This window comes from Nerophis lumbriciformis, linkage group LG24, assembly GCF_033978685.3.
Source record: "Nerophis lumbriciformis linkage group LG24, RoL_Nlum_v2.1, whole genome shotgun sequence".
Classification (NCBI taxonomy): Eukaryota; Metazoa; Chordata; class Actinopteri; order Syngnathiformes; family Syngnathidae; genus Nerophis; species Nerophis lumbriciformis.
Window position 1 is genome coordinate 19,502,131 of NC_084571.2, and position 25,929 is coordinate 19,528,059.

Here is a 25,929-nt window from a genome sequence, read left to right on the forward strand (position 1 = left end):
CCTAAAATCATCAGCCCGGAGGTTGGGTCTTGTAAATGAATGGCATGGCACTTCAAGTTCATATATGAGTCAAGGCAGGTGGCCAAATACTTTTGGCAATATAGTGTATGTGCTCCAATCACTCTATCACAAAAAAATAAGAGTTGTAGAAATGATTGGAAACTCAAGACAGCCATGACATTATGTTCTTTACAAGTGGATGTCCACTTTTGACCAGGACTGTATACACTGGACAACATCCAACAATAACAGGAAGTAGTGTCTTCACTGGCTCTGCAGCCAACCTTGCATGTGTTGATATAAAGGAGATACGTGTGGGGATGAAGAATCTATCTGCACACGTACAGATTGACAAATAAATCAAGGGGGGGCGTGAAAATATTCTGTACCCTAGAAAATTATAACTGTGAGCCTCTCTAATGAAGTGCTTTCTAAATAGTGGGGCACCCCCCAGAGAGTCTGGGGAAAGAAATACACAATACACACTAAAATACTAACTTCAGGGGGGCATGAGAGGCAATAGCACCTTTAATGTTAGCTAAGAACTATCTTGACACACACAAATACAAACATAAATACTAACTTCAGGGGGCCCTGTGATGAGGTGGCGACTTGTCCAGGGTGTACCCCGCCTTCCGCCCGAATGCAGCTGAGATAGGCTCCAGCACCCCCCGCGACCCCAAAAGCGACAAGCGGTAGAAAATGGATGGAAGGATGGATAACTTCAGGGGGGTGTGAGAGGCAATAGCATCTTTAATGTTAGCTAATAACTATCTTGACACACACAAATACACACATAAATACTAACTTCAGGGGGCGTGAGAGGCAATAGCACCTTTAATGTTAGCTAATAACTATCTTGACACACACAAATACGAACATAAATAATAACTTCAGGGGGGCGTGAGAGGCAATAGCACTTTTAATGTTAGCTAAGAACTATCTTGAAACACATAAATACAAACATAAATACTAATTTCAGCAGGGCGTGAGAGGCAAACGCACCTTTAAGGTTAGCCAAAAAACTATTTAAACACACACAACTACAAACATAAATACTAACTTCAGGGGGGAGCGAGAGGCAATAGCACCTTTAGGGTTAGCTAAGAACTATCTTGACACACAGATACAAAAATAAATACTAACTTCAAGGGGGCGTGAGAGGCAATAGCACTTTTAATGTTAGCTAAGAACTATCTTGACACACAAATACAAACATACATAATTACTTCAGGGGGTGTGAGAGGCAATAACACTTTTAATGTTAGCTAAGAACTATCTTGAAACACATAAATACAAACTTCAGGGGGGCGTGAGAGGCAATAGCACCTTTAAGGTTAGCTAAAAACTATCTTGACACACACAAATACAAACAAATACTAACTTCAGGGAGGCATGAAAAAATGGTTTGTCCCTTGAGGGGGCGTGAGAGGCAATAGCACCTTCAATGTTAGCTAAGAACTATCTTGACACACACAAATACAATAATAAATACTAACTTCAGGGGGGCGTGAAAAAATTGTTTGTCCCCTGGGGGGAGTGAGAGGCAATAGCACCTTTAATGTTAGCTAAGAACTGTCTTGACACACACAAATACAAACATAAATACTAACTTCAGGGGGGCGTGAAAAAAATGTTTGTCCCCTGGGGGGGCGTGAGAGGCAATAGCACCTTTAATGTTAGCTAAGAACCATCTTGACACACACAAATACAAACATAAATAATAACTTCAGGGGGCGTGAGAGGCAATAGCACTTTTAATGTTAGCTAAGAACTATCTTGAAACACATAAATACAAACATAAATACTAACTTCAGGGGGGCGTGAGAGGCAATAGCACCTTTAAGGTTAGCCAAAAAGCCAAAAAACTATTTAAACACACACAACTACAAACATAAATACTAACATCAGCGGGGCGTGAGAGGCAATAGCACCTTTAGGGTTAGCTAAGAACTATCTTGACACACAGATACAAATTTAAATACTAACTTCAGGGGGGCGTGAAAAATGTTTTTGTCTAATGGGGGGGAACGTCAGAGGCAATAGCACCTTTAATGTTAGCTAAGAACTATCTTGACACACACAAATACAAAAATAAATACTAACTTCAGGGGGGCGTGAAAAAATTGTTTGTCCCCTGGGGGGGCATGAGAGGCAATAGCACCTTTAATGTTAGCTAAGAACTATCTTGACACACACAAATACAAACATAAATACTAACTTCAGGGGGCTGTGAAAAAATTGTTTGTCCCCTGGGGGGGCGTGAGAGGCAATAGCACCTTTAATGTTAGCTAAGAACTATCTTGACACACACAAATACAAAAATAAATACTAACTTCAGGGGGGCGTGAAAAAATGTTTGTCCCCTGGGGGGGCGTGAGAGACAATAGCACCTTTAATGTTAGCTAAGAACTATCTTGACACACACACAAATACAAACATAAATAATCACTTCAGGGGGGCGTGAGACGCAATAGCACTTTTAATGTTAGCTAAGAACTATCTTGAAAGACATAAAAACAAACATAAATACTAACTTCAGGGGGGCGTGAAAGGCAATAGCACCTTTAGGGTTAGCTAAGAACTATTTTGACACACACAAATACAAACATAAATACTAACTTCAGGGGGCTGTGAAAAAATTGTTTGTCCCCTGGGGGGGCGTGAGAGGCAATAGCACCTTTAATGTTAGCTAAGAACTATCTTGACACACACAAATACAAAAATAAATACTAACTTCAGGGGGGCGTGAAAAAATGTTTGTCCCCTGGGGGGGCGTGAGAGACAATAGCACCTTTAATGTTAGCTAAGAACTATCTTGAAAGACATAAAAACAAACATAAATACTAACTTCAGGGGGGCGTGAGACGCAATAGCACTTTTAATGTTAGCTAAGAACTATCTTGAAAGACATAAAAACAAACATAAATACTAACTTCAGGGGGGCGTGAAAGGCAATAGCACCTTTAGGGTTAGCTAAGAACTATCTTGACACACAGATACAAATTTAAATACTAACTTCAGGGGGGCGTGAAAAATGTTTTTGTCCAATGGGGGGGAACGTGAGAGGCAATAGCACCTTTAATGTTAGCTAAGAACTATCTTGACACACACAAATACAAAAATAAATACTAACTTCAGGGGGGCGTGAAAAAATTGTTTGTCCCCTGGGGGGGCATGAGAGGCAATAGCACCTTTAATGTTAGCTAAGAACTATCTTGACACACACACAAATACAAACATAAATAATCACTTCAGGGGGGCGTGAGACGCAATAGCACTTTTAATGTTAGCTAAGAACTATCTTGAAAGACATAAAAACAAACATAAATACTAACTTCAGGGGGGCGTGAAAGGCAATAGCACCTTTAGGGTTAGCTAAGAACTATCTTGACACACAGATACAAATTTAAATACTAACTTCAGGGGGGCGTGAAAAATGTTTTTGTCCAATGGGGGGGAACGTGAGAGGCAATAGCACCTTTAATGTTAGCTAAGAACTATCTTGACACACACAAATACAAAAATAAATACTAACTTCAGGGGGGCGTGAAAAAATTGTTTGTCCCCTGGGGGGGCATGAGAGGCAATAGCACCTTTAATGTTAGCTAAGAACTATCTTGACACACACAAATACAAAAATAAATACTAACTTCAGGGGGGCGTGAAAAAATGTTTGTCCCCTGGGGGGGCGTGAGAGGCAATAGCACCTTTAATGTTAGCTAAGAACTATCTTGACACACACACAAATACAAACATAAATAATCACTTCAGGGGGGTGTGAGACGCAATAGCACTTTTAATGTTAGCTAAGAACTATCTTGAAAGACATAAAAACAAACATAAATACTAACTTCAGGGGGGCGTGAAAGGCAATAGCACCTTTAGGGTTAGCTAAGAACTATCTTGACACACTGATACAAAAATAAATACTAATTTCAGGGGGGCGTGAGAGGCAATAGCACCTTTAATGTTAGCTAAGAACTATCTTGACACACACAAATACAAACAAATACTAACTTCAGGAGGGCGTGAAAAAAATGTTTGTCCCCTGGGGGGGCGTGAGAGGCAATAGCACCTTTAATGTTAGCTAAGAACTATCTTGACACACACAAATACAAACATAAATACTAACTTCAGGGGGGGACTTGAAACATGTTTGTGTCCCTTGGGGGGGAGGGGGGTAGAGAACCACTGGTTTATACAAAGCTGCAACACTTTTTGGGGGGGTCCCAAGTAGTGTTTTTAAGCAGCTGCCAGATGAGAAATGGTCACTCTCATGAATACTTGCAGCACGCAGATGGAAAATAACAACAAAGGTGATTTGGCAGATGGCAGACAAACATCAGAGGACAACAAGACAAAAAGTGTCAATGTGTTCACATCCACTCAGGCAGCAGACATTTTTCAATCAACTCGCTGGAATAAATGCACTTTTCTTTTTTTTAACCAAGCTGAAACTTTTGAGTGTTTCCCCCCAAGCACACGCAGAGTCACGCAATATCCCTTGGAGCCTGCAGCCCTGTCACCCAAACAAACACAGTCGTGGCACGTTTGCACGTCCACGTACAAACATTTCATTCCACGCACACACACAAAAGATCTCCACTCACCAGCCTTGCAGGGATCCTTATAGTCGATAACATCCGCCGTGGCCGCGGGCTCCGCCACCAAGTAGCCCGGATCGATCGCCTCCAAATCGATGGCCAGTATCGCTCCGACGCAGGGCAGCAGAAGCCAACATCTCGCCGTGAGATCCATGGTTGAGTGGGGGGGAGACGGCCAGACGCCAGGCATAAAAGGTGCAGGCAGAGCGGGGCCGCGGGCAGGAAGAGAGGCGCGGGGAGAGAGAGAGAGAGAGAGAAATGGGAGGTTTTAGGGGGAAAGGAGATCCTCCGGAGGGCGGACCTCTCTCCGGTGACTGTGGAGGGGGAGTGAGTTGTGTTCCTCCAGCTGGAGCTCCAGGCCACTGCCGGGGAAACTTCCATGCTCCGGCGGCAAGCTCGCTCCATGGGGGGGCGGCGAAAAGACACTTTGTTTTATTTTTAGTCTTCTTTTAAAGAGAGGATCCGACATTGTTGTTAGCGACATCAACTTATCTAGCTGGCTTAATAAGAGCACTTTTAGCTCCGCGCTGAAGTCGCAAACATTCCCAAACATTTACACGTTTTAGACGACGTTTAAGGAAACATTTTTTTACGCGGCGAGTTTGCGGAGAAACACCAATTCTGACCATTTGTTGTTGTTTCCAAGCGCAAACACAAGACTTGACCACTCTGCTCATAAAAGGCTGTTTGGCGCCACCTGCTGGTCATCACGAGGACTACACTGCTCTGCTTTTTGGACGCTCAATGTACAGTGGTGGTCAAAAGTGTACATCCACTTGTAAAGAACATAATGTCATGGCTGTCTTGAGTTTCCAATCATTTCTACAATTCTTATTTTTTTGTGATAGAGTGATTGGAGCACATACTTGTTGGTCACAAAAAACATTCATGAAGTTTGCTTCTTTTATGAATTTATTATGGGTCTACTGAAAATGTGAGCAAATCTGCTGGGTCAAAAGTATACATACAGCAATGTTAATATTTGCTTACATGTCCCTTGGCAAGTTTCACTGCAATAAGGCGCTTTTGGTAGCCACCCACAAGCTTCTGGCAAGCTCCTGCTTGAATTTTTGACCACTCCTCTTAACAAAATTGGTGCAGTTCAGCTAAATGTGTTGGTTTGCTGACATGGACTTGTTTCTTCAGCATTGTCCACACGACTTTGGGAAGGCCATTCCAAAACCTTCATTGTAGCCTGATTTAGCCATTCCTTGACCACTTTTGAGGTGTGTTTGCAGTCATTGTCCTGTTGGAACACCCAACTGCGCCCAAGACCCAAACTCCGGCCTGATGATTTTAAGTTGTCCTGAAGAATTTGGAGGTAATCCTCCTTTTTTATTGTCCCATTTAAAGCACCAGTTCTATTGGCAGCAAAACAGGCCCAGATCATAATACTACCACCACCACGCTTGACAGTAGGAATGATGTTCCTGGGATTAAAGGCCTCACCTTTTCTCCTCCGAACATATTGCTGGGTATTGTGGCCAAACAGCTCCATTTTTGTTTCATCTGACATCACATGGACAAAGATAAGACCTTCTGGAGGAAAATTCTGTGGTTGTTCCAACAGGACAATGACCCCAAACACACGTCAAAAGCGGTAAAGGAATGTGCTCCAATCACTCTATCACAAAAAATAAGAGTTGTAGAAATGATTGGAAACTCAAGACAGCCATGACATTATGTTCTTTACAAGTGGATGTACACTTTTGACCACCACTGTATTTGTTTGAATTGTGTGAACTGTCCATCCATCCATTTTCTACCGCTTATTCCCTTTGGGGTCGCGGGGGGCGCTGGAGCCTATCTCAGCTACAATCGGGCGGAAGGCGGTGTACACCCTGGACAAGTCGCCACCTCATCGCAGGGCCAACACAGATAGACAGACAACATTCACACTCACATTCACACACTAGGGCCAATTTAGTGTTGCCAATCAACTTATCCCCAGGTGCATGTCTTTGGAAGTGGGAGGAAGCCGGAGTACCCGGAGGGAACCCACGCAGTCACGGGGAGGACATGCAAACTCCACACAGAAAGATCCCGAGCCCGGGATTGAACCCAAGACTACTCAGGACCTTCGTGATTTTTATTAATGTTTTTACATGAAATTATGCTGTCAGTTTGTCAAAACAGTGTTTGGAAATTCAGTGTAAAAAAAAGTATTGCTTCAAAACTCAGCTGGTTCTGAAACAAGATGGATTGGTTCAGTCTAAATTTACAGGAAGTGAGTTTTGAAGCAACAAATATTTTTCACTGAATTTTTTTTATAGATTCTCAAAGTGGAGCCTTAGCTGGAGCGCGAGGTTAGCGAGCTCCACGGGGGCGGCGAAAAGACACCTTTTTATTTATTTATTTTTAGCCTTCTTTTAAAGAGAGAATCCGACATTGTTGTTACCAACATGAACTTCTTTAGCAAGCTTAAATGCGACTACATTTAGCTCCAAGCTTAAGTCGCGAACGTTTCCAACCACGACATATTCAGGACTTATTTTAGACGACATCTAAGGAAACATTTTTTACACGGTAAGTTTGTGGGGGAAAAACCCCAATTCTGACCATTTTATTGTTGTTTCCGAGCGCAGACACAACAGACTTGACCATGGCTCTGCTCATGTTTGGCGCCCCCTGCTGGTCATTACGAAAATTACACACTGCTCTGCTTTTTTGAAGGTTAATTTGTTTGAATTTTGTGAACTGATTTGTGTTTACATGAACTTCTGCTGACATTTTAAAAGTCAGTTTGTTAAAACAATGTTTGAAAATTCAGTGTAAAAAAAATGTGTTGCTTCAAAACTCTGCTGGTTCTGAAACAGGATGGATTGGTTCAGTCTAAATTTACAGGAAGTGAGTTTTGAAGCAACAAATATTTTTCACTGAATTCTTATATAGATTCTCAAAGTAGAGCCTTAGCTGGAGCGTGAGGTGGATTAGTTCCCAGTAGTCCTAGTCCGTCTCACTTCAACACACAAAGGTCTCTGGAACCAGTCTTCTCCATAGTGTCTGGACGCCTCCCTGGGGAGGGGAGGTGTTTAGGGCACGTCCGACTGTTAGGAGACGACGGGGAATAATGTCAATAATGTCAATGAACCTTTTTGAGCAACATCATAGGCACTATCAGCGAATATCACCTGCATTGTGAGCCGCCTTGTGCTAGCAGTTTTTTACCATTTAGAATGCACAGAAAAGGGAAAGATTCTTGACTCGGGGGCGGTATAGCTCGGTTGGTAGAGCGGCCGTTCCAGCAACTTGAGGGTTGCAGGTTCGATCCCCGCTTCCGCCATCCTAGTCACTGCCGTTGTGTCCTTGGGCAAGACACTTTACCCACCTGCTCCCAGTGCCACCCACACTGGTTTAAATGTAACTTAGATATTGGGTTTCACTATGTAAAGCGCTTTGAGTCACTTAAGTGAGAAAAAGCGCTGTATAAATGTAATTCATTTCACTCACATAAGGTTTGTGGATTACGGTCAAACTTCCTAAACGGCTTTTCTTTATTTTTCTCAAGCTGCTGGGGCTCCCCAGAAGTCTTCTGGTGTCGCCGCCTTTGAAAGTCGTTTAAGTAATAATAAAAGTTGTCCGCGACCCCAAAGGGAATAAGCGGTAGAAGATGGATGGATGGATGGATTATTATTGGTTTAAAAAATACGGTTCTGATCTTCATTTGTCCTAAAGTTGTCGTCTCTCATGAAGTCCGCCATGATGAAATAATGTTGTTGTTGTTGACATAAGTAGTGTTGCTAGGCGCTGTGTCACATCAATGTGTCCAGGAAAGAAGTTACAGTAATGTTTAAAATGACTAAATAGTGTAAATATTACATTGACATTAAAAACGTGCCTGTTTCAACGTGCATATAAAACATGGCAGGACATTTTAGAAAGAACATTAGAGGTTTTCCGATTTTCTCGTAATCAGACAATATTTTCGGTATATTAGATGTCATTTTTAAATAAAAATTCCATTTAATTATATATTAAGATGGAATTTTTACGTACAAATGTAATCTAATTATAAATTAGATGGAATTTTTAAAATATTGTCTGATTAGGAGAAAATGTGAAAAGTATATGAATAAGAAGACATAATGAACCTTTTTGAGCAACATTATAGGCGCTATAAGCGAATTTCCATCACCTGCATTGTTAGCCACTTTGTGTTAGCAGTTTTTTTACCATTTACAATGCACAAAAAAGGGAATATTCTTGTCTCACGTAAGGATTGTGGATGATGGGAAAATTTTAAAATATACATTACTTTATTTTCCTCAAGCTGCTGGAGCTTGAGGACTTTGAAAATCGTTGAAGTAATAATAAAAAATTGCTGAAAACTGTTAGGTCATTGGTTCAAAAAGATAAGGTTCTGGATCGGCCCCGAAGTTGTCGTCTCTCATGAAATCTGCAAAAAATTAGTGGTAGTTATTGTTGAAAATATGACATGTTATCCAGGCCCGGCCCTAACCAATCTGGCGCCCTAGGCAAGATTTTAGGTGGCGCCCCCCCCCACATTTGGCAGTGAAGTGTATATACTCACAAGAAACCGAATAGCTTTGTCTTTGACCTTTTTTTTTTTTACTTAAAGAAAGCAAATTAACAATCAGAATAGTTAACAAGATAAAAAAAATATATGAATAAATAAATGAATACAAAAAATAAAAAATGAATATATGAAATACAACATTTTTTACATACATAAACAGAAAATAAAACATGTCAACAAGTTGCATAAAATAAATTAAAAATACAATATAAATAAGGCACTGCACAAAACAAGATATCAAACCAGTATGACTTTAACAACTATATTACAAAAAAAGGGGATCCTACAGAGTTCTCTATTTGTGCTTTTTAATAGAGATTTTCAGAGCAACCCACATGTTGGGGTAAATTTCTGCCAGCTTCTTCTCATGCAGGAAGGTCAAGAGTTCCATGTTTGTCATGTTCTTTGATGGCAATGGTGGGAAATTCTGCATTTCCATTGCCAGTTGAAGTGAAGTGAAGTGAATTATATTTATATAGCGCTTTTCTCTAGTGACTCAAAGCGCTTTACATAGTGAAAACCCAATATCTAAGTTACATTTAAACCAGTGTGGGTGGCACTGGGAGCAGGTGGGTAAAGTGTCTTGCCCAAGGACACAACGGCAGTGACTAGGATGGCGGAAGCGGGGATCGAACCTGCAACCCTCAAGTTGATGGCACGGCCACTCTACCAACCGAGCTATACCGCCCCACCAGTTCTGTGCCATTAATGTCCAGCTGGCTGTCATGGGTCAGAGTAGTACTCAGGGCTGTAGCAGCTCTTCTTTTTGTAAGTTGTGGAAATTGAGGAATACTCCAAACTTGCCATTCACCTCTCCAAGGCTCTGAAATCTCTCATCAAGTGAAAAGATGGCTGTATGTTTTGCTGCTGCAAAACTGGTGGGTTGTGCTGCTGAGGTAGAGGCAACAGGAAGACCGCTTGATGCTGCTACATCACTGGTGGGTTGTGCTGCTGAAGTGGAGGCAGCAGCGGTAGATGTGGTAGATGGCCCAGCGTAATGTTGTAACAAATAATATTTCTATTACATAGGCTTTACTTTACATTTTAATTAACGTGGGATAATTTTTTGTATTTAGAAAGCTTCACGGTGGCAGAGGGGTTAGTGCATCTGCCTCCCAATACGAAGGTCCTGAGTAGTCTTGGGTTCAATCCCGGGCTCGGGATCTTTCTGTGTGGAGTTTGCATGTTCTCCCCGTGACTGCGCGGCTTCCTCCCACCTCCAAAGACATGCACCTGGGGATAAGTTGATTGGCAACACTAAATTGGCCCTAGTGTGTGAATGTGAGTGTGAATGTTGTCTGACTATCTGTGTTGGCCCTGCGATGAGGTGGCGACTTGTCCAGGGTGTACACCGCCTTCCGCCCGATTGTAGCTGAGATAGGCTCCAGCGCCCCCCGCGACCCCAAAGGGAATAAGCGGTAGAGAATTGATGGATGGATGGATGGAGTACCAACTTTTTTTTTTTTTTTTTCTTTTCTCCAACATTTGTGGCACTGGCGTGGCGCCCCCTGATGGACGGCGCCCTTAGCATTTGCCTATACGGCCTATGTCACGGGCCGGCCCTGATGTTATCATCAACGTGACTGATACTGTTTACAGGCAGAATACGATATATCACTTGCATTGTTTGCTGCCTTGTGCTAGCAGTCTATTACTATTTAGAATGCACAGAAAAGGGAAGGGTGTGTACCTTTCTGTTGGGGATGATCAGCAAGATTTAAAAAAAAAATTGCTTTTCTTTATTTTTCTCAAGCTGCTGCAGCTCCCCCAAAGTCCTCATGCTTGGCCCACCAGTGGAATATGTTGAAGGCAGCTTTTCACAGTGTGATACGCACATTACTGATATTAATGCAAACATCAATGTGAGTTCACCTTGTTTTCACTTCAGATACCACACCTGATATTGGCTGATAACAATACTAATCCCATGTGATATCAACAGGAACGATACTACTATAGTCACATGAGTCAAACAGAGAACAGTGGTAGGTATGAAAAACACATATTTATTATTGACTGTCTGCAATGGACTTGCGCTGTCTTTAAGTTCAAGTGGAGTGGCATTTGTTTTTTTTGGCCACAATAATGCATTCAATTAAAGCTCATGAGTTTTGACACAGTCAGTTGAATGATGTGGACACATTTGTTACTGGATACTTTAGGATCTCCTGTGTGACGTTGGCCCCGCGCCTTACCCAAATCTCCTTAAACCAGTCCCAATTGTTAGTGCTGCAAACATTTTGGTCTAACTATTATAGTTTTTATGTTATTACCATGTAATTAATGTGTTACTATTCATGAATAGTCCCCAACTCTGTCACATCTCCCTAAACCAATCCCAATTGTTTGTGCTGCAAACATTTTAGGTCTAATTATTAGTTGTTGTTTTTATTTATTAAGACGTAATTAACATGTTATTATTCATGAATAGTCCCCAACTGTGTCAAATCACCCCAAACCAGTCCCAATTGTTTGCGCTGTAAACATTTTTGGTCTAACAATTATAGTTTTTGTTCAAGTTTTATGTTATTATAATGTAATTAACATGTTATTATTAATGAATAGTCCCCCAACTATGTCCAAATTGTCCAACATCAGTCCCAATTGTTTGTGCAGCCATTATTTTGCTCTTACTATTCTAGCAATCAAGTTATTAACGTGTAACAGTATTATTTGTTGACAGCCTTCCAATCGTGTTCCCCCAGTTGTTTGTACTGCACAAAGTTTTGGTCTAGTAATAATAATAATAATAACATTAGAGGAACTATTACGGCGTGTAAGTGGGATAAAACAAACAACATGTTTACTTGACCCACTTCCTGGGAAACTTATCAAGGAGCTTTTTGTATTATTAGGTCCATCAGTGCTAAATATTATAAACTTATCACTTTCCTCTGGCACTGTTCCCCAAGCATTCAAGAAAGCGGTTATTCATCCTCTGCTCAAAAGACCTAACCTTGATCCTGACCTCATGGTAAACTACCGACCGGTGTCCCACCTTCCCTTTATTTCGAAAATCCTCGAAAAAATTGTCGCACAGCAGCTAAATGAACACTTAGTGTCTAACAATCTCTGTGAACTTTTTCAATCCGGTTTCAGGGCAAATCACTCTACGGAGACAGCCCTCGCAAAAATGACTAATGATCTACTGCTAACGATGGATTCTGATGCGTCATCTATGTTGCTGCTTCTTGATCTTAGCGCTGCTTTCGATACCGTCGATCATAATATTTTATTAGAGCGTATCAAAACACGTATTGGTATGTCAGACTTAGCTTTGTCGTGGTTTAACTCTTATCTTACTGACAGGATGCAGTGCGTCTCCCATAATAATGTGACCTCGGACTATGTTAAGGTAACGTGCGGAGTTCCTCAGGGTTCGGTTCTTGGCCCTGCATTCTTTAGTATTTACATGCTGCCGCTAGGCGACATCATACGCAAATACAGTGTTAGCTTTCATTGTTATGCTGATGACACCCAACTCTACATGCCCCTAAAGCTGACCAACACGCCGGATTGTAGTCAACTGGAGGCGTGTCTTAATGAAATTAAACAATGGATGTCCGCTAACTTCTTGCAACTCAACGGCAAGAAAACGGAAATGCTGATTATCGGTCCTGCTAAACACCGACATTTATTTAAAAATATCACCTTAACATTTGACAACCAAACAATTACACAAGGCGAATCAGTAAAGAATCTGGGTATTATTTTCGACCCAACTCTCTCGTTTGAATCACACATTAAGAGTGTTACTAAAACGGCCTTCTTTCATCTCTGTAATATCGCTAAAATTCGTTCTATTTTATCCACTAGCGACGCTGAGATCATTATTCATGCGTTCGTTACGTCTCGTCTCGACTACTGTAACGTATTATTTTCGGGTCTCCCTATGTCTAGCATTAAAAGATTACAGTTGGTACAAAATGCGGCTGCTAGACTTTTGACAAGAACAAGAAAGTTTGATCATATTACGCCTATACTGGCTCACCTGCACTGGCTTCCTGTGCACTTAAGATGTGACTTTAAGGTTTTACTACTTTCGTATAAAATACTACACAGTCTAGCTCCGTCCTATCTTGTCGATTGCATTGTACCATATGTCCCGGCAAGAAATCTGCGTTCAAAGAACTCCGGCTTATTAGTGATTCCCAGAGCCCAAAAAAAGTCTGCGGGCTATAGAGCGTTTTCTATTCGGGCTCCAGTACTATGGAATGCCCTCCCGGTAACAATTAGAGATGCTACCTCAGTAGAAGCATTTAAGTCCCATCTTAAAACTCATTTGTATACTCTAGCCTTTAAATAGCCCCCCTGTTAGACCAGTTGATCTGCCGTTTCTTTTCTTCTCTCCTCTGCTCCCCTTTTCCTTGTGGAGGGGGGGGGGGGGCACAGGTCCGGTGGCCATGGATGAAGTGCTGGCTGTCCAGAGTCGGGACCCGGGGTGGACCGCTCGCCTGTGCATTGGCTGGGAACATCTCTGCGCTGCTGACCCGTCTCCGCTCGGGATGGTGTCCTGCTGGCCCCACTATGGACTGGACTCTTACTATTATGTTGGATCCACTATGGACTGGACTCTCACAATATTATGTCAGACCCACTCGACATCCATTGCTTTCGGTCTCCCCTAGAGGGGGGGGGTTACCCACATATGCGGTCCTCTCCAAGGTTTCTCATAGTCATTCACATCGACGTCCCACTGGGGTGAGTTTTTCCTTGCCCTTATGTGGGCTTTGTACCGAGGATGTCGTTGTGGCTTGTGCAGCCCTTTGAGACACTTGTGATTTAGGGCTATATAAATAAACATTGATTGATTGAGTAGTTTTTATGTTATTAAGGAATTAAGATGAACGATCAGCTACATAAAACCTTAATAACATTCAAACTATCCTAGTTAGCCCAAAATCTTTAGCAGCACAAGTTTGGGGAGATTTTGACCATGTGGGGGCGCCAACTTCACACAGGTTCAATGAAGGACACTGGTTGCGTTTGGCTAGCTTGTGTGCTATCATGTGCTTAGCTGTTGTGTAGCTGCTTGCTCCTAGTAGCCTATAGCCCAGCATGATCAGTTTTTTAAAACGACTTAGAAGAAAGGGTGTGTTAATTGTAGGACATTAGCTGTCTAAACAAGTAAACACGCTGCAGGACTGCTTTTATCGGACATTTTACACACAAACCGATATCATCCAATGCTGATATCAGACTGATATCAACATCAGATCTTAAAAAAGGGCCAGTATGAGTATGTATTACATTTGGACTACAAGATTATAATGTGATACTTTGAAAGTGTCCTTGCATGAATAGAGAAGACAATCATCTCATCTACTATTCTAGACTGGAAGTGTGGGCTGTATTAGGACATGGAGCATTAGAGAAAACCCAAGACACAAGTATGGTTATTGGCAGTGAGATACTCACAGAACATCAATATATCATGACATGTTTATGTGTAATCTAGATGAAGATGTCAAACCACAAATGTCCACTCTGGTGATCCCACAACTGTGTTATCAGCAGCAGATCCCGTCACGTTGTGTTGTTCACAGGCTCTCAGCTGACACGTCGCTGCAACACAAAAGTCCAATTTAGATGAGCTCTTGTAAAGAACATAATGTCATGGCTGTCTTGAGTTTCCAATCATTTCTACAACTCTTATTTTTTTGTGATAGAGTGATTGGAGCACATACTTGTTCGTCACAAAAAACATTCATGAAGTTTGCTTCTTTTATTAATTTATTATGGGTCTACTGAAAATGTGACCAAATCTGCTTGGTCAAAAGTAGCTACATTTTTTGTTTCATCGGACATGGACAAAGATAGGACCTTCTGGAGGAAAGTTCTGTGGTCAGATGAAACAAAAATTGAGCTGTTTGGCCACAATACCCACCAATTAAGCCCCACTTTTATTCTCTGGCTTTTAACACTATGTGAGTTGTGTGGTCCACTGTGTTTTTAAATTTAGATTTGTATGTATTGTTTTAATTGTTTTTTAATCATATTTATTTTTATATTGTTTTTATATTTATTTATTTTTTGTTTATATTCAGTCATTGGTGCAGCTAAGGATAATATTTGAATATTGTTTTTAATATTATTGTGCAGCACTTTCGAAACATTTTTGTTGTTTAAATGTGCTATGCAAATACAGTGGATTGAATATGTTTGGAGGAGAAAAGGTGAGGCCTTTAATCCCAGGAACACCACACCTACCGTCAAGCATGGTGGTGGTAGTATTATGCTCTGGGCCTGTTTTGCTGCCAATGGAACTGGTGCTTTAAATGGGACAATGAAAAAAGAGGATTACCTCCAAATTCTTCAGGACAAGCTAAAATCATCAGCCCGTAGGTTGGGTCTTGGGCGCAGTTGGGTGTTCCAACAGGACAATGACCCCAAACACACGTCAAAAGTGGTCAAGGAATGGCTAAATCAGGCTAGAATTAAGGTTTTAGAATGGCCTTCCCAAAGTCGTGACTTAAACGTGTGGACAATGCTGAAGAAACAAGTCCATGTCAGAAAACCAACACATTTAGCTGAACTGCACCAATTTTGTCAAGAGAAGTGGTCAAAAATTCAAGCAGAAGCTTGTGGATGGTTACCAAAAGCGCCTTATTGCAGTGAAACTTGCCAAGGGACATGTAAGCAAATATTAACATTGCTGTATGTATACTTTTGACCCAGCAGATTTGCTCACATTTTCAGTAGACCCAAAATAAATTAATATACGAAGCAAACTTCATGAATGTTTTTTGTGACCAACAAGTATGTGCTCCAATCACTCTATCACAAACAAATAAGGGTTGTGGAAATAATTGGAAAATCTATACAGCCATGACATTATGTTCTTTACAAGTGTATGTACACTTTTGACCACACATGATGAGCACATTATCGGCTCTTCTGGGAGTTCTAAACACATTTTCTCATACAGCTAGCAGCTAGCATGGCATGTTGTATTGCAGTATGATTTTGACATGAGAATATTTCACTCAGAGGTCTTCAACAGGGGTACGTCGCTCCACCCCAGGGGGGCCGCAAAGGTGGTGACATTTTCGCTTGATTTTTTTTGGATGTTTTTATGTTCTACCCCTGCAACTTTTCCATGAATGAGTCTTCAAATAAACATGAATATTGATCCAACACACTGTCATGTAACCATGAAGAAATTATATTGTTATCATTTTTAGCATTTACGATAGCTAGCAATTAGCACTCTAGTTGTCAACGAGCAATTAGCGCTCTAGTTGTCAGCTAGCAATTAGCGCGCCAGTAGTCAGCTGGCGATTAGCAATTTAGTTACCGCTGGCAAGCTAGTATCTAGCTAGCGATTAACGAATAGATGTCAGCTAGTCAATAGCACACTCGTTGGGATTAACGTGCCAGTTTCAGATAGTGATTAGTTGTCAGCCAGCTATTAGCACACAAGTTGTCAGCTAACATTTGACATGTAAGTTGCCAGCAAGCAATCAGCAGGCTAGTTGTCAGCTAGTGATTGACACTTTAGGTGACAGCCAACGATTAGCATTCTGGTTGCTAGCTAGAGATTGACGCTCTAGTGGTTAGCTAGCAAATAGAGCTCTCTTAGTTGTCAGCTAGCGGGTTAACGCTCTCGTGGACAACTGGTGATTAGTGCACTAGTTGTCAGCTAGTGATTGGAGCACTAGCTGCCAGCCAGTGATTACCACATTAGTTGTCAGCTGGGGATTAGAGTGCTTGCTTTCATCTAGCAGATGGCACTTTAGTTGCCAGTTCACGGTTGGTGCACTAGTTTTCAGCTAGCGATTGGTGCGTTTCTTGCACCTAGTGAGTTACCTGCTAGTTCACAGCCAGCGTTCAGCACGCTACTTGTCAGCTAACGAGTTACGCTCTACATGCCAGCTAGCAATTAACTTCATAGTTGTCAGCTAGCGATTGGCGTGCTAGTTCTCAGCTAACGATTAGTGCACTAGTAGTCAGCTAGTGATTGGAGCACTAGATGCCAGCTAGTGATGAGCACACTCGTTGGGATTAACGTGCCAGTTTCAGATAGTGATTAGTTGTCAGCTCCTGATTAGCACACTAGTTGTCAGCTAACAATTGGAGTGTAAATTGCCAGCAAGCAATCAGCGAGCTTGTTGTCAGCTAGCGATAAATACTTTAGTTGACAGCTAACGATTAGCATTCTAGTTGACAGCTAACGATTAGCATTCTTGTTGCCAGCTAGAGATTGACACTTCGGTGGACAACTGGCGATTAGTGCACTAGTTGTCAGCCAACAAGCGGGACGCACCTTCTGCTCGTGCTTGTGACTTCACCAGCTTGGCTGAGGGCCGTGGCTCTGCTGGGCTGTGCTCCTCGAAGCATCACAGTTATGGAAGTGGGGCCTTTCTGCCCTAACAACACACAAACACAAATGCTTAGTGCTAAAAACACACAATGGCTTCTCTACACAAATGTTTCGTCAGTGATGGGAGGAAAACAAGACAGAAGTCGGATTCCACTTTTTATTGGAACATCAGCGATACAGGGCAGCGTTTACATGCAGATGACAATGGAGGCTTTACAAAATATTATGGAATGATGAGACAATAAAAAAAAAAAAACAGACAACAAAAATGAGGCAGCAATATTCTCAATCATACATAAGATGGGAAGTGATAATAAGGAAAGTGTCCCCAGACACACGCACTCTCACACACACACACACACACACATCAGACGGACACAAAGTGGCGGCGTTCAGCGCGGCCGTCGTGCTCTGGCAGTTGCAGACGTACCAGCGCTCTGGTTGCTGATGTGGGCCAAGCTTGGCAAACTGCTGGCCAGCTTGGCCAGTCCGCCGTTTGTTAGCAGCTGGTGGATGGCGTTGGTTTTGGCCACGCCCCCCGTGGTGACCACAGGCACCGCGCGGAGGAGAGTGCTGCTGCTGGTAGAGGCGGAGCTCAAGACCTGACCCTGGGCCTTGTTGCCACACAAGGTCTTTGGGAGGAAAGCAGACACAATACATCATTTTGGTACACTACTCTATACATGATGTAGTTATGATTTGACACACACTAACGTATACATGATTTGACACACACACTACTGTATACAAGATGTAGTTATGATTTGACACACACACACTACTGTATACATGATGTAGTTATGATTTGACACACACACTACTGTATACATGATGGAGTTATGATTTGACACACACACTACTGTAAACATGATGTAGTTATGATTTGACACACACTACTGTATACATGATGTAGTTAAGATTTGACACACACACTACTGTAAACATGATGGAGTTATGATTTGACACACACACTACTGTATACATGAAGGAATTATGATTTGGCACACTACTGTATACATGATTTGACACACAGACACTACTGTAAACATGACGTAGTTATGATTTGACACACACTACTGTATACATGATGGAGTTATGATTTAACACACTACTGCATACATGATGGGACACACATACTACAGTATACATGATGGAGTTATGATTTGACACACACACTACTGTATACATGAAGGAGTTATGATTTGACACACTACTGTATACATGAAGGAGTTATGATTTGACACACTACTGTATACATCATGGAGTTATGATTTGACACACACACTACTGTATACATGATGGAGTTATGATTTGACACACTACTGTATACATGATGGAGTTATGATTTGACACACACACTACTGTATACATGATGGAGTTATGATTTGACACACTACTGTATACATGAAGGAGTTATGATTTGACACACACTACTGTATACATGATGGGACACACACACTACTGTATACATGATGGAGTTATGATTTGACACACACACACTACTGTATACATGATGGAGTTATGATTTGACACACACACACTACTGTATACATGAAGGAGTTATGATTTGACACACTACTGTATACATAATGGGACACACACACTATTGTATACATGATGGAGTTATGATTTGACACACACACACTACAGTATACATGATGAGTTATGATTTGACACACACACTACTGTATACATGAAGGAATTATGATTTGACACACTACTGTATACATGATGGGACACACACACTACTGTATACATGATGTAGTTATGATTTGACACACACACTACTGTAAACATGATGTAGTTGTGATTTGACACACTCACTACAGTATACATGATGGAGTTATGATTTGACACACACACTACAGTATACATGATGGAGTTATGATTTGACACACACACTACTGTATACATGAAGGAGTTATGATTTGACACACTACTGTATACATGATGGAGTTATGATTTGACACACACACTACTGTATACATGATGGAGTTATGATTTGACACACACACTACTGTAAACATGAAGGAGTTATGATTTAACACACTACTGTATACATGATGGAGTTATGATTTGACACACTACAGTATACATGATTTGACACACACACTACAGTATACATGATGAATTATGATTTGACACACACTACTGTATACATGAAGGAGTTATGATTTGACACACTACTGTATACATGATGGAGTTATGATTTGACACACACACTACTGTATACATGATGGAGTTATGATTTAACACACTACTGTATACATGATGGAGTTATGATTTGACACACACACTACTGTATACATGATGGAGTTATGATTTGACACACACACTACTGTATACATGAAGGAGTTATGATTTAACACACTACTGTATACATGATGGAGTTATGATTTGACACACTACAGTATACATGATTTGACACACACACTACAGTATACATGATGGAATTATGATTTGACACACACTACTGTATACATGAAGGAGTTATGATTTGACACACTACTGTATACATGATGGAGTTATGATTTGACACACACACTACTGTATACATGATGGAGTTATGATTTGACACACACTACTGTATACATGATGGGACACACACACTATTGTATACATGATGGAGTTATGATTTGACACACACACACTACTGTATACATGATGGAGTTATGATTTGACACACACACACACACACTACTGTATACATGATGGAGTTATGATTTCACACACACACTACTGTAACATGATGGAGTTATGATTTGACACACACACACACACTACTGTATACATGATGGAGTTATGATTTCACACACACACACACACACACACACACACACACTACTGTATACATGATGGAGTTATGATTTGACACACACTACTGTATACATGATGGGACACATATATACACACACACACACACACACACACACACACACACACACACACACACTACTGTATACATGATGGGACACACACACTACTGTATACATGATGGGACACACACCACTGTATACATGATGGGACACACACATACATATTCAAACATTCCTGACACAGGTTCCGCTTTACATATTTTTAACAGCTCAGCCTATTCATTTTCTAAGTTTTGCTGTACACTTTTTTTCAACGCTGTGACTGTTGTGATTTTATGAATTTGTCATCAATGTTTTAAATGTTCCTTGTAACCTTAGCCTTCAACAAACACTGCTATGATGATTTACTTGTTTGCCCGAATGCAGCTGAGATAGGCTCCAGCACCCCCCGCGACCCCAAAAGGGACAAGCGGTAAAAATGGATGGATGGAGGCTTTCAAGTAGACACTAGATCAGACTTGGGCATTCGGCGTCCCTGTCCGGCCCGCGTGAGACCAATCATAAATTACAAAATACATTTTAAAAAGTATCTATGTCGAGTGTGCAATACAACGGTTCTGCTTTTGTTTTGAAAAGCGTTATTTGTATTACATCCGTGTGGACGTATGCTCGTGCGCGATTGTGAGTGAATGTGAACAGCGGCAATCACAAATTACAAAATACATTTTAAAAAACATTTAAGTTGTGCGTACAATACAACTGTGCTGCTTTTATTTTGAAAAGTGTTATTTATGGGCGTATGTCCGTGTGTAACCTGTGAGTGAAGGTGCACAGCGACAAGTGATGCCCGGTTACCCCCGAGACGCTAAAAAGAGAAAAGTTGATGACGAATGGCGTGTTTTCAACAAGACATGGACTGCCAAGTATTTCTTTACAGAAATTAAAGGTAAAGCCGTGTGCTTAATTTGTGGTACACAGCTTGCTGTGTATAAAGAATATAATTTAAATCGCCACTACACGACGAAGCACGAGGAAAAATACCGGAATCTGTCTGATGAAGCGCGCAAGATGCGTTGATGGTAAAACTGCAAACCCAACAAGGACTTTTTGCAAAATTTCACACCCCCAGAGATGCAGCTGTCATTATTATGTAAGCGTATGCATTGACCTGATCGATTCGAATTGATTTTTTCCCACACCCCTAATATAAATATATATATATATATATATATATATATATATATATATATATATATATATATATATATATATATATATACATACATACATACATACACACACACACACATTAGGGCTGCAACAACTAATCGATTAAATCGATTATAAAAATAGTTGGCGATTAATTTAGTCATCGATTCGTTGGATCTATGCTATGCGCATGCGCTGAGGCTACGTTTATTTTTATTTTTTAACCTTTATTTATAAACTGCGACATTTACAAACAGCTGAGAAACAATAATCAAAATAATAGGGGTGTAACGGTACGTGTATTTGTATCGAACCGTTTTGGTACGGGGGTTTCGTTTCGGTGCGGAGGTGTACCGAACGAGTTTTCACACGGACATATTAAGTAGCGTACTGCACGTTGTGTAAACAATACTGAAAATGCCGGACATTTGAGGCATTTATGAAACTCCTGACAGCTCCGCAAAAGAGGACATGTCCGGTGAAAAGAGGACGTATGGTCAGTCTATCCTAGCCCGTTAGCTGCTAGCATGCTAGCAAAAGAGGACATGTCCGGTGAAACCGATCGCTGCTGGCATGCTAACAGCGACCGGGCTAGGTCCTGACCATACGTCCTCTTTTCACCGGACATGTCCTCTTTTGCGGGGCTGCCGGGCGGTGTTTCTTAAATGTCTCAAATGTCTGGCATTTTGAGTTAGGGTTGCGTGTATTTTCAATGTACGTTCAGGGTTAAGAAGGTTAAAAACACAACAAATTGTGCGTGCAGCAGCATTCGTGAGGGAGGGGGAGAGACAGAGAGAGCGAGAGAGTTGTGATAAACGCGCATGCGCCGTCAGGCTCTGCTTTTTATCGATAGATTTATTAGATTTAATTTTTTATTATCTATAGCAGGGGTGTCAAAATTGTGCATTTTTGTAACATTTTCCTTGTTTTATTTGGCAAGTTGAAAGAACATGGCGCCAGTATGCTGTTTTTTTCAATAAAATACTGGAAAGGATAAAAATTTAGTTTGTCTCTGCAATGTATTTGTTAGGTACTTTTCATTTAAATAACTCTTAAAAGTGCAACAGTCCAAAACAATATTCACTTTTGACGTGACTGTGTGTGTGTGTGTGTGTGTGTGTGTGTGTGTGTGTGTGTGTGTGTGTGTGTGTGTGTGTGTGTGTGTGTGTGTGTGTGTGTGTGTGTGTGTGTGTGTGTGTGTGTGTTATATATATATATGTGTAACACACATGGGGCGGCATGGCGTAGTGGGTAGAGCAACCGTGCCAGAAACCTGAGGGTTGCAGGTTCGCTCCCCGCCTCTTACCATCCAAAAAAAAAAATCGCTGCTGTTGTGTCCTTGGGCGGGACACTTCACCCTTTGCCCCCGGTGCCACTCACACCGGTGAATTGAATGATGAATGATAGGTGGTGGTCGCAAATTGCAGCCACGCTTCCGTCAGTCTACCCCAGGGCAGCTGTGGCTATGAAAGTAGCTTACCACCACCAGGTGTGAATGATGGCTTCTACATGTAAAGCGACTTTGGGTACTTAGAAAAGCGCTATATAAATCCCAGTTATTATTATTATTATATATATATATATATATATATATATATACACACACACACACACAGTCACGTCAAAAGTGAATATTGTTTTGGACTGTTGCACTTTTAAGAGTTATTTTATATATATATATATATATATATATATATATATATATATATATATATATATATATATATATATATATATATATATATATATATATATGTCTTAATAAGGTTATCCAAAAAATAGTGCTCGATACCGTAGTAGAGCGCAATATATGTATGTATGGAAAAAAATCACAAGACTACTTCATCTCTACAGGCCTGTTTCGTGAGGGGGTCCCCTCAATCATTAGGAGATTTTCTTAAAATGTTCTAAAAATCTCCTGATGATTGAGGGAACCCCTCATGAAACAGGCCTGTAGAGATGAAGTAGTCTTGTGATTTTTTTCCCACACATACATACATACATACATACATACATACATATATATATACATTATATATACATATATATATACATTATATATATATATATATATATATATATATATATATATATATATATATATATATATATATATATATATATATACATACATAAACACACACACACACACACACACACACACACACACACAGTCACGTCAAAAGTTTACATACACTTGTAAAGAACATAATTTCATGGCTGTCTTGAGTTTCCAATAATTTCTACAACTCTTTTTTTTGTGATAGAGTGATTGGAGCACATACTTGATGACAATTTGGTTCTTTTATGAATTATGTGTCTACTGAAAATGTGAGCAAATCTGCTGGGTCAAAAGTATACATACAGCAATGATAATATTTGCTTACATGTCTCTTAGCAAGTTTCACTGAAATAAGGCGCTTTTGGTAGCCAACCACAAGCTTCTGCTTGAATTTTTGACCACTCTTCTTGACAAAATTGGTGCAGTTTAGCTAAAATTGTTGGTTTTCTGACATGGACTTGTTTCTTCAGCATTGTCCACACGTCAGGACTTTGGGAAGGCCTTTCTAAAACCTTCATTCTAGCCTGATTTAGCCATTCCTTTACCACTTTTGACGTGTGTTTGGGGTCATTGTCCTGTTGGAACACCCAACTGCGCCCAAGACCCAACCTCTGGGCTGATGATTTTAGGTTGTCCTGAAGAATTTGGAGGTAATCCACGTCAAAAGTGGTAAAGGAATGGCTAAATCAGGCTAGAATGAAGGTTTTAGAATGGTCTTCCCAAAGTCCTGACTTAAACGTGTGGACAATGCTGAAGAAACAAGTCCATGTGAGAAAACCAACACATTTAGCTGAACTGCACCAATTTTGTCAAGAGGAGTGGTCAAAAAATCAAGCAGAAGCTTTCCAGAAGCTTGTGGATGGCTCCCAAAAGCGCCTTATTGCAGTGAAACTTGCCAAGGGACATGTAAGCAAATATTAACATTGCTGTATGTATACTTTTGACCCAGCAGATTTGCTCACATTTTCAGTAGACCCATAATTCATAAAAGAACCAAATTGTCACCAAGTATGTGCTCCAATCACTCTATCACAAAAAAAAAAGAGTTGTAGAAATTATTGGAAACTCAAGACAGCCATGAAATTATGTTCTTTACAAGTGTATGTAAACTTTTGACGTGACTGTGTGTGTGTGTGTGTGTGTGTGTGTGTGTGTGTGTGTGTGTGTGTGTGTATGTATATATATATATATATATATATATATATATATATATAAAATAACTCTTAAAAGTGCAACAGTCCAAAACAATATTCACTTTTGACGTGACTGTGTGTGTGTGTGTGTGTGTGTGTGTGTGTGTGTGTGTGTGTGTGTGTGTGTGTGTGTATATATATATATATATATATATATATATATATATATATATATATATACAACACACACACACACACACACACACAGTCACGTCAAAAGTGAATATTGTTTTGGACTGTTGCACTTTTAAGAGTTATTTAAATGAAAAGTACCTAACAAATACATTTTATTGTGCCTAACACATGAAATCTATTATTTCTGGCGGTCCTTGAACGCCTTTGTCTCGTATTCGTCTGAGTGTAGAACGATCACTCCGTTCCAAGAGAGCACAGCTTGTAGGCTTGTAGGCTCAATGTGCACATTTGAATAACTTGGATTAGGGGTGTCCAAAGTGCGGCCTGGGGGCCATTTACGGTCCGCAGCTCCAGTTTTGTTGACCCAGAAAAAGAAAATAGAAAAAAACTGTAAAGATGTAACAAAATAAAATGTGATAATATGCTTTGTAACATACAAAACAAACTGGAGACAATTTTTTGTTTTTAAACCTGCAGTATGTGTTTGCTTGTATTATTTCTTTTTTACCAAAATAAAAATATAAAATGGCCCCCTCATACTTTGACTTTTCAGTATGTGGCCCTTGGCGGAAAATGTTTGGACAGAAATGCGTTTATATAAGTTAATATTGCGGTATGTTGTTTCTTAATGAGGAAAGACGTTAATGTCTCTTGTTTTCATGTTAGCCTTTAAGCTAGCGAGCTGGCACCAGTAGGTCTCTGTGTTCCGTATTGCTGCGAAAATTATGACAATTTGTCGAGGATTCTATTTCATACTGTTTACATTTTTAAAAGATACTGATCAGGGCATCGTTTTAAAAGTACCAATTAAAATTAAAATTAAGTGATAGCCACAGCTAACAGTATTAGCATTAAGGTTTTAGTCATCTAAACACAAACCAAGAGTAAACGCTTTTCAAGCTAGTCGGCTCATTTCCTGTCATACCTGCGTGCTTCCTGGGTTGGCTTCTGCTGCGGACAAGCTAGGTGCTTTGGTGACGATCTCCTGAAGACTGAAACTTAGGCCTTGGAGTACCGGTAGACTGCTTGCGGAAGGTGCTGCACACA

At 40.6% G+C, this 25,929-nt stretch overlaps 2 protein-coding genes across 8 annotated transcripts in view; both read right to left on the bottom strand.

Moving 5' to 3' along the window:
- The window catches only part of bmp1a (bone morphogenetic protein 1a), a 148,906-nt gene extending 144,053 nt beyond the window's left edge, over positions 1–4,853 (bottom strand). For 2 of the 3 annotated variants that reach the window (XR_009817510.1, XM_061981771.1), the window contains exon 1: positions 4,614–4,853. Coding sequence is in view for 2 of the 3 variants with exons in the window: in XM_061981771.1 (XP_061837755.1) it covers positions 4,614–4,797 (184 nt within the window). In the remaining variant the exon portion in view is untranslated. The remainder of the gene's footprint in view (positions 1–4,613) is intronic. The other variant, XM_061981772.1, reaches the window with a different exon arrangement.
- An 8,791-nt stretch (positions 4,854–13,644) lies between these two features.
- The window catches only part of kansl3 (KAT8 regulatory NSL complex subunit 3), a 50,726-nt gene continuing 38,441 nt past the window's right edge, over positions 13,645–25,929 (bottom strand). Inside the window, exons 19-22 of one of the 5 annotated variants that reach the window (XM_061981773.2) lie at positions 25,808–25,920; positions 17,898–18,099; positions 17,411–17,513; positions 13,645–14,709 (exon numbers count right to left, since the gene is read on the bottom strand). In XM_061981773.2, the coding sequence (XP_061837757.1) occupies positions 14,685–14,709; positions 17,411–17,513; positions 17,898–18,099; positions 25,808–25,920 (443 nt within the window). In that variant the 3' untranslated portion in view covers positions 13,645–14,684. Of the gene's footprint in view, positions 14,710–17,410; positions 17,514–17,897; positions 18,100–25,807; positions 25,921–25,929 lie in introns of those variants that run through there. The other 4 variants (XM_061981774.2, XR_009817511.2, XM_061981776.1 and 1 more) reach the window with 4 other exon arrangements.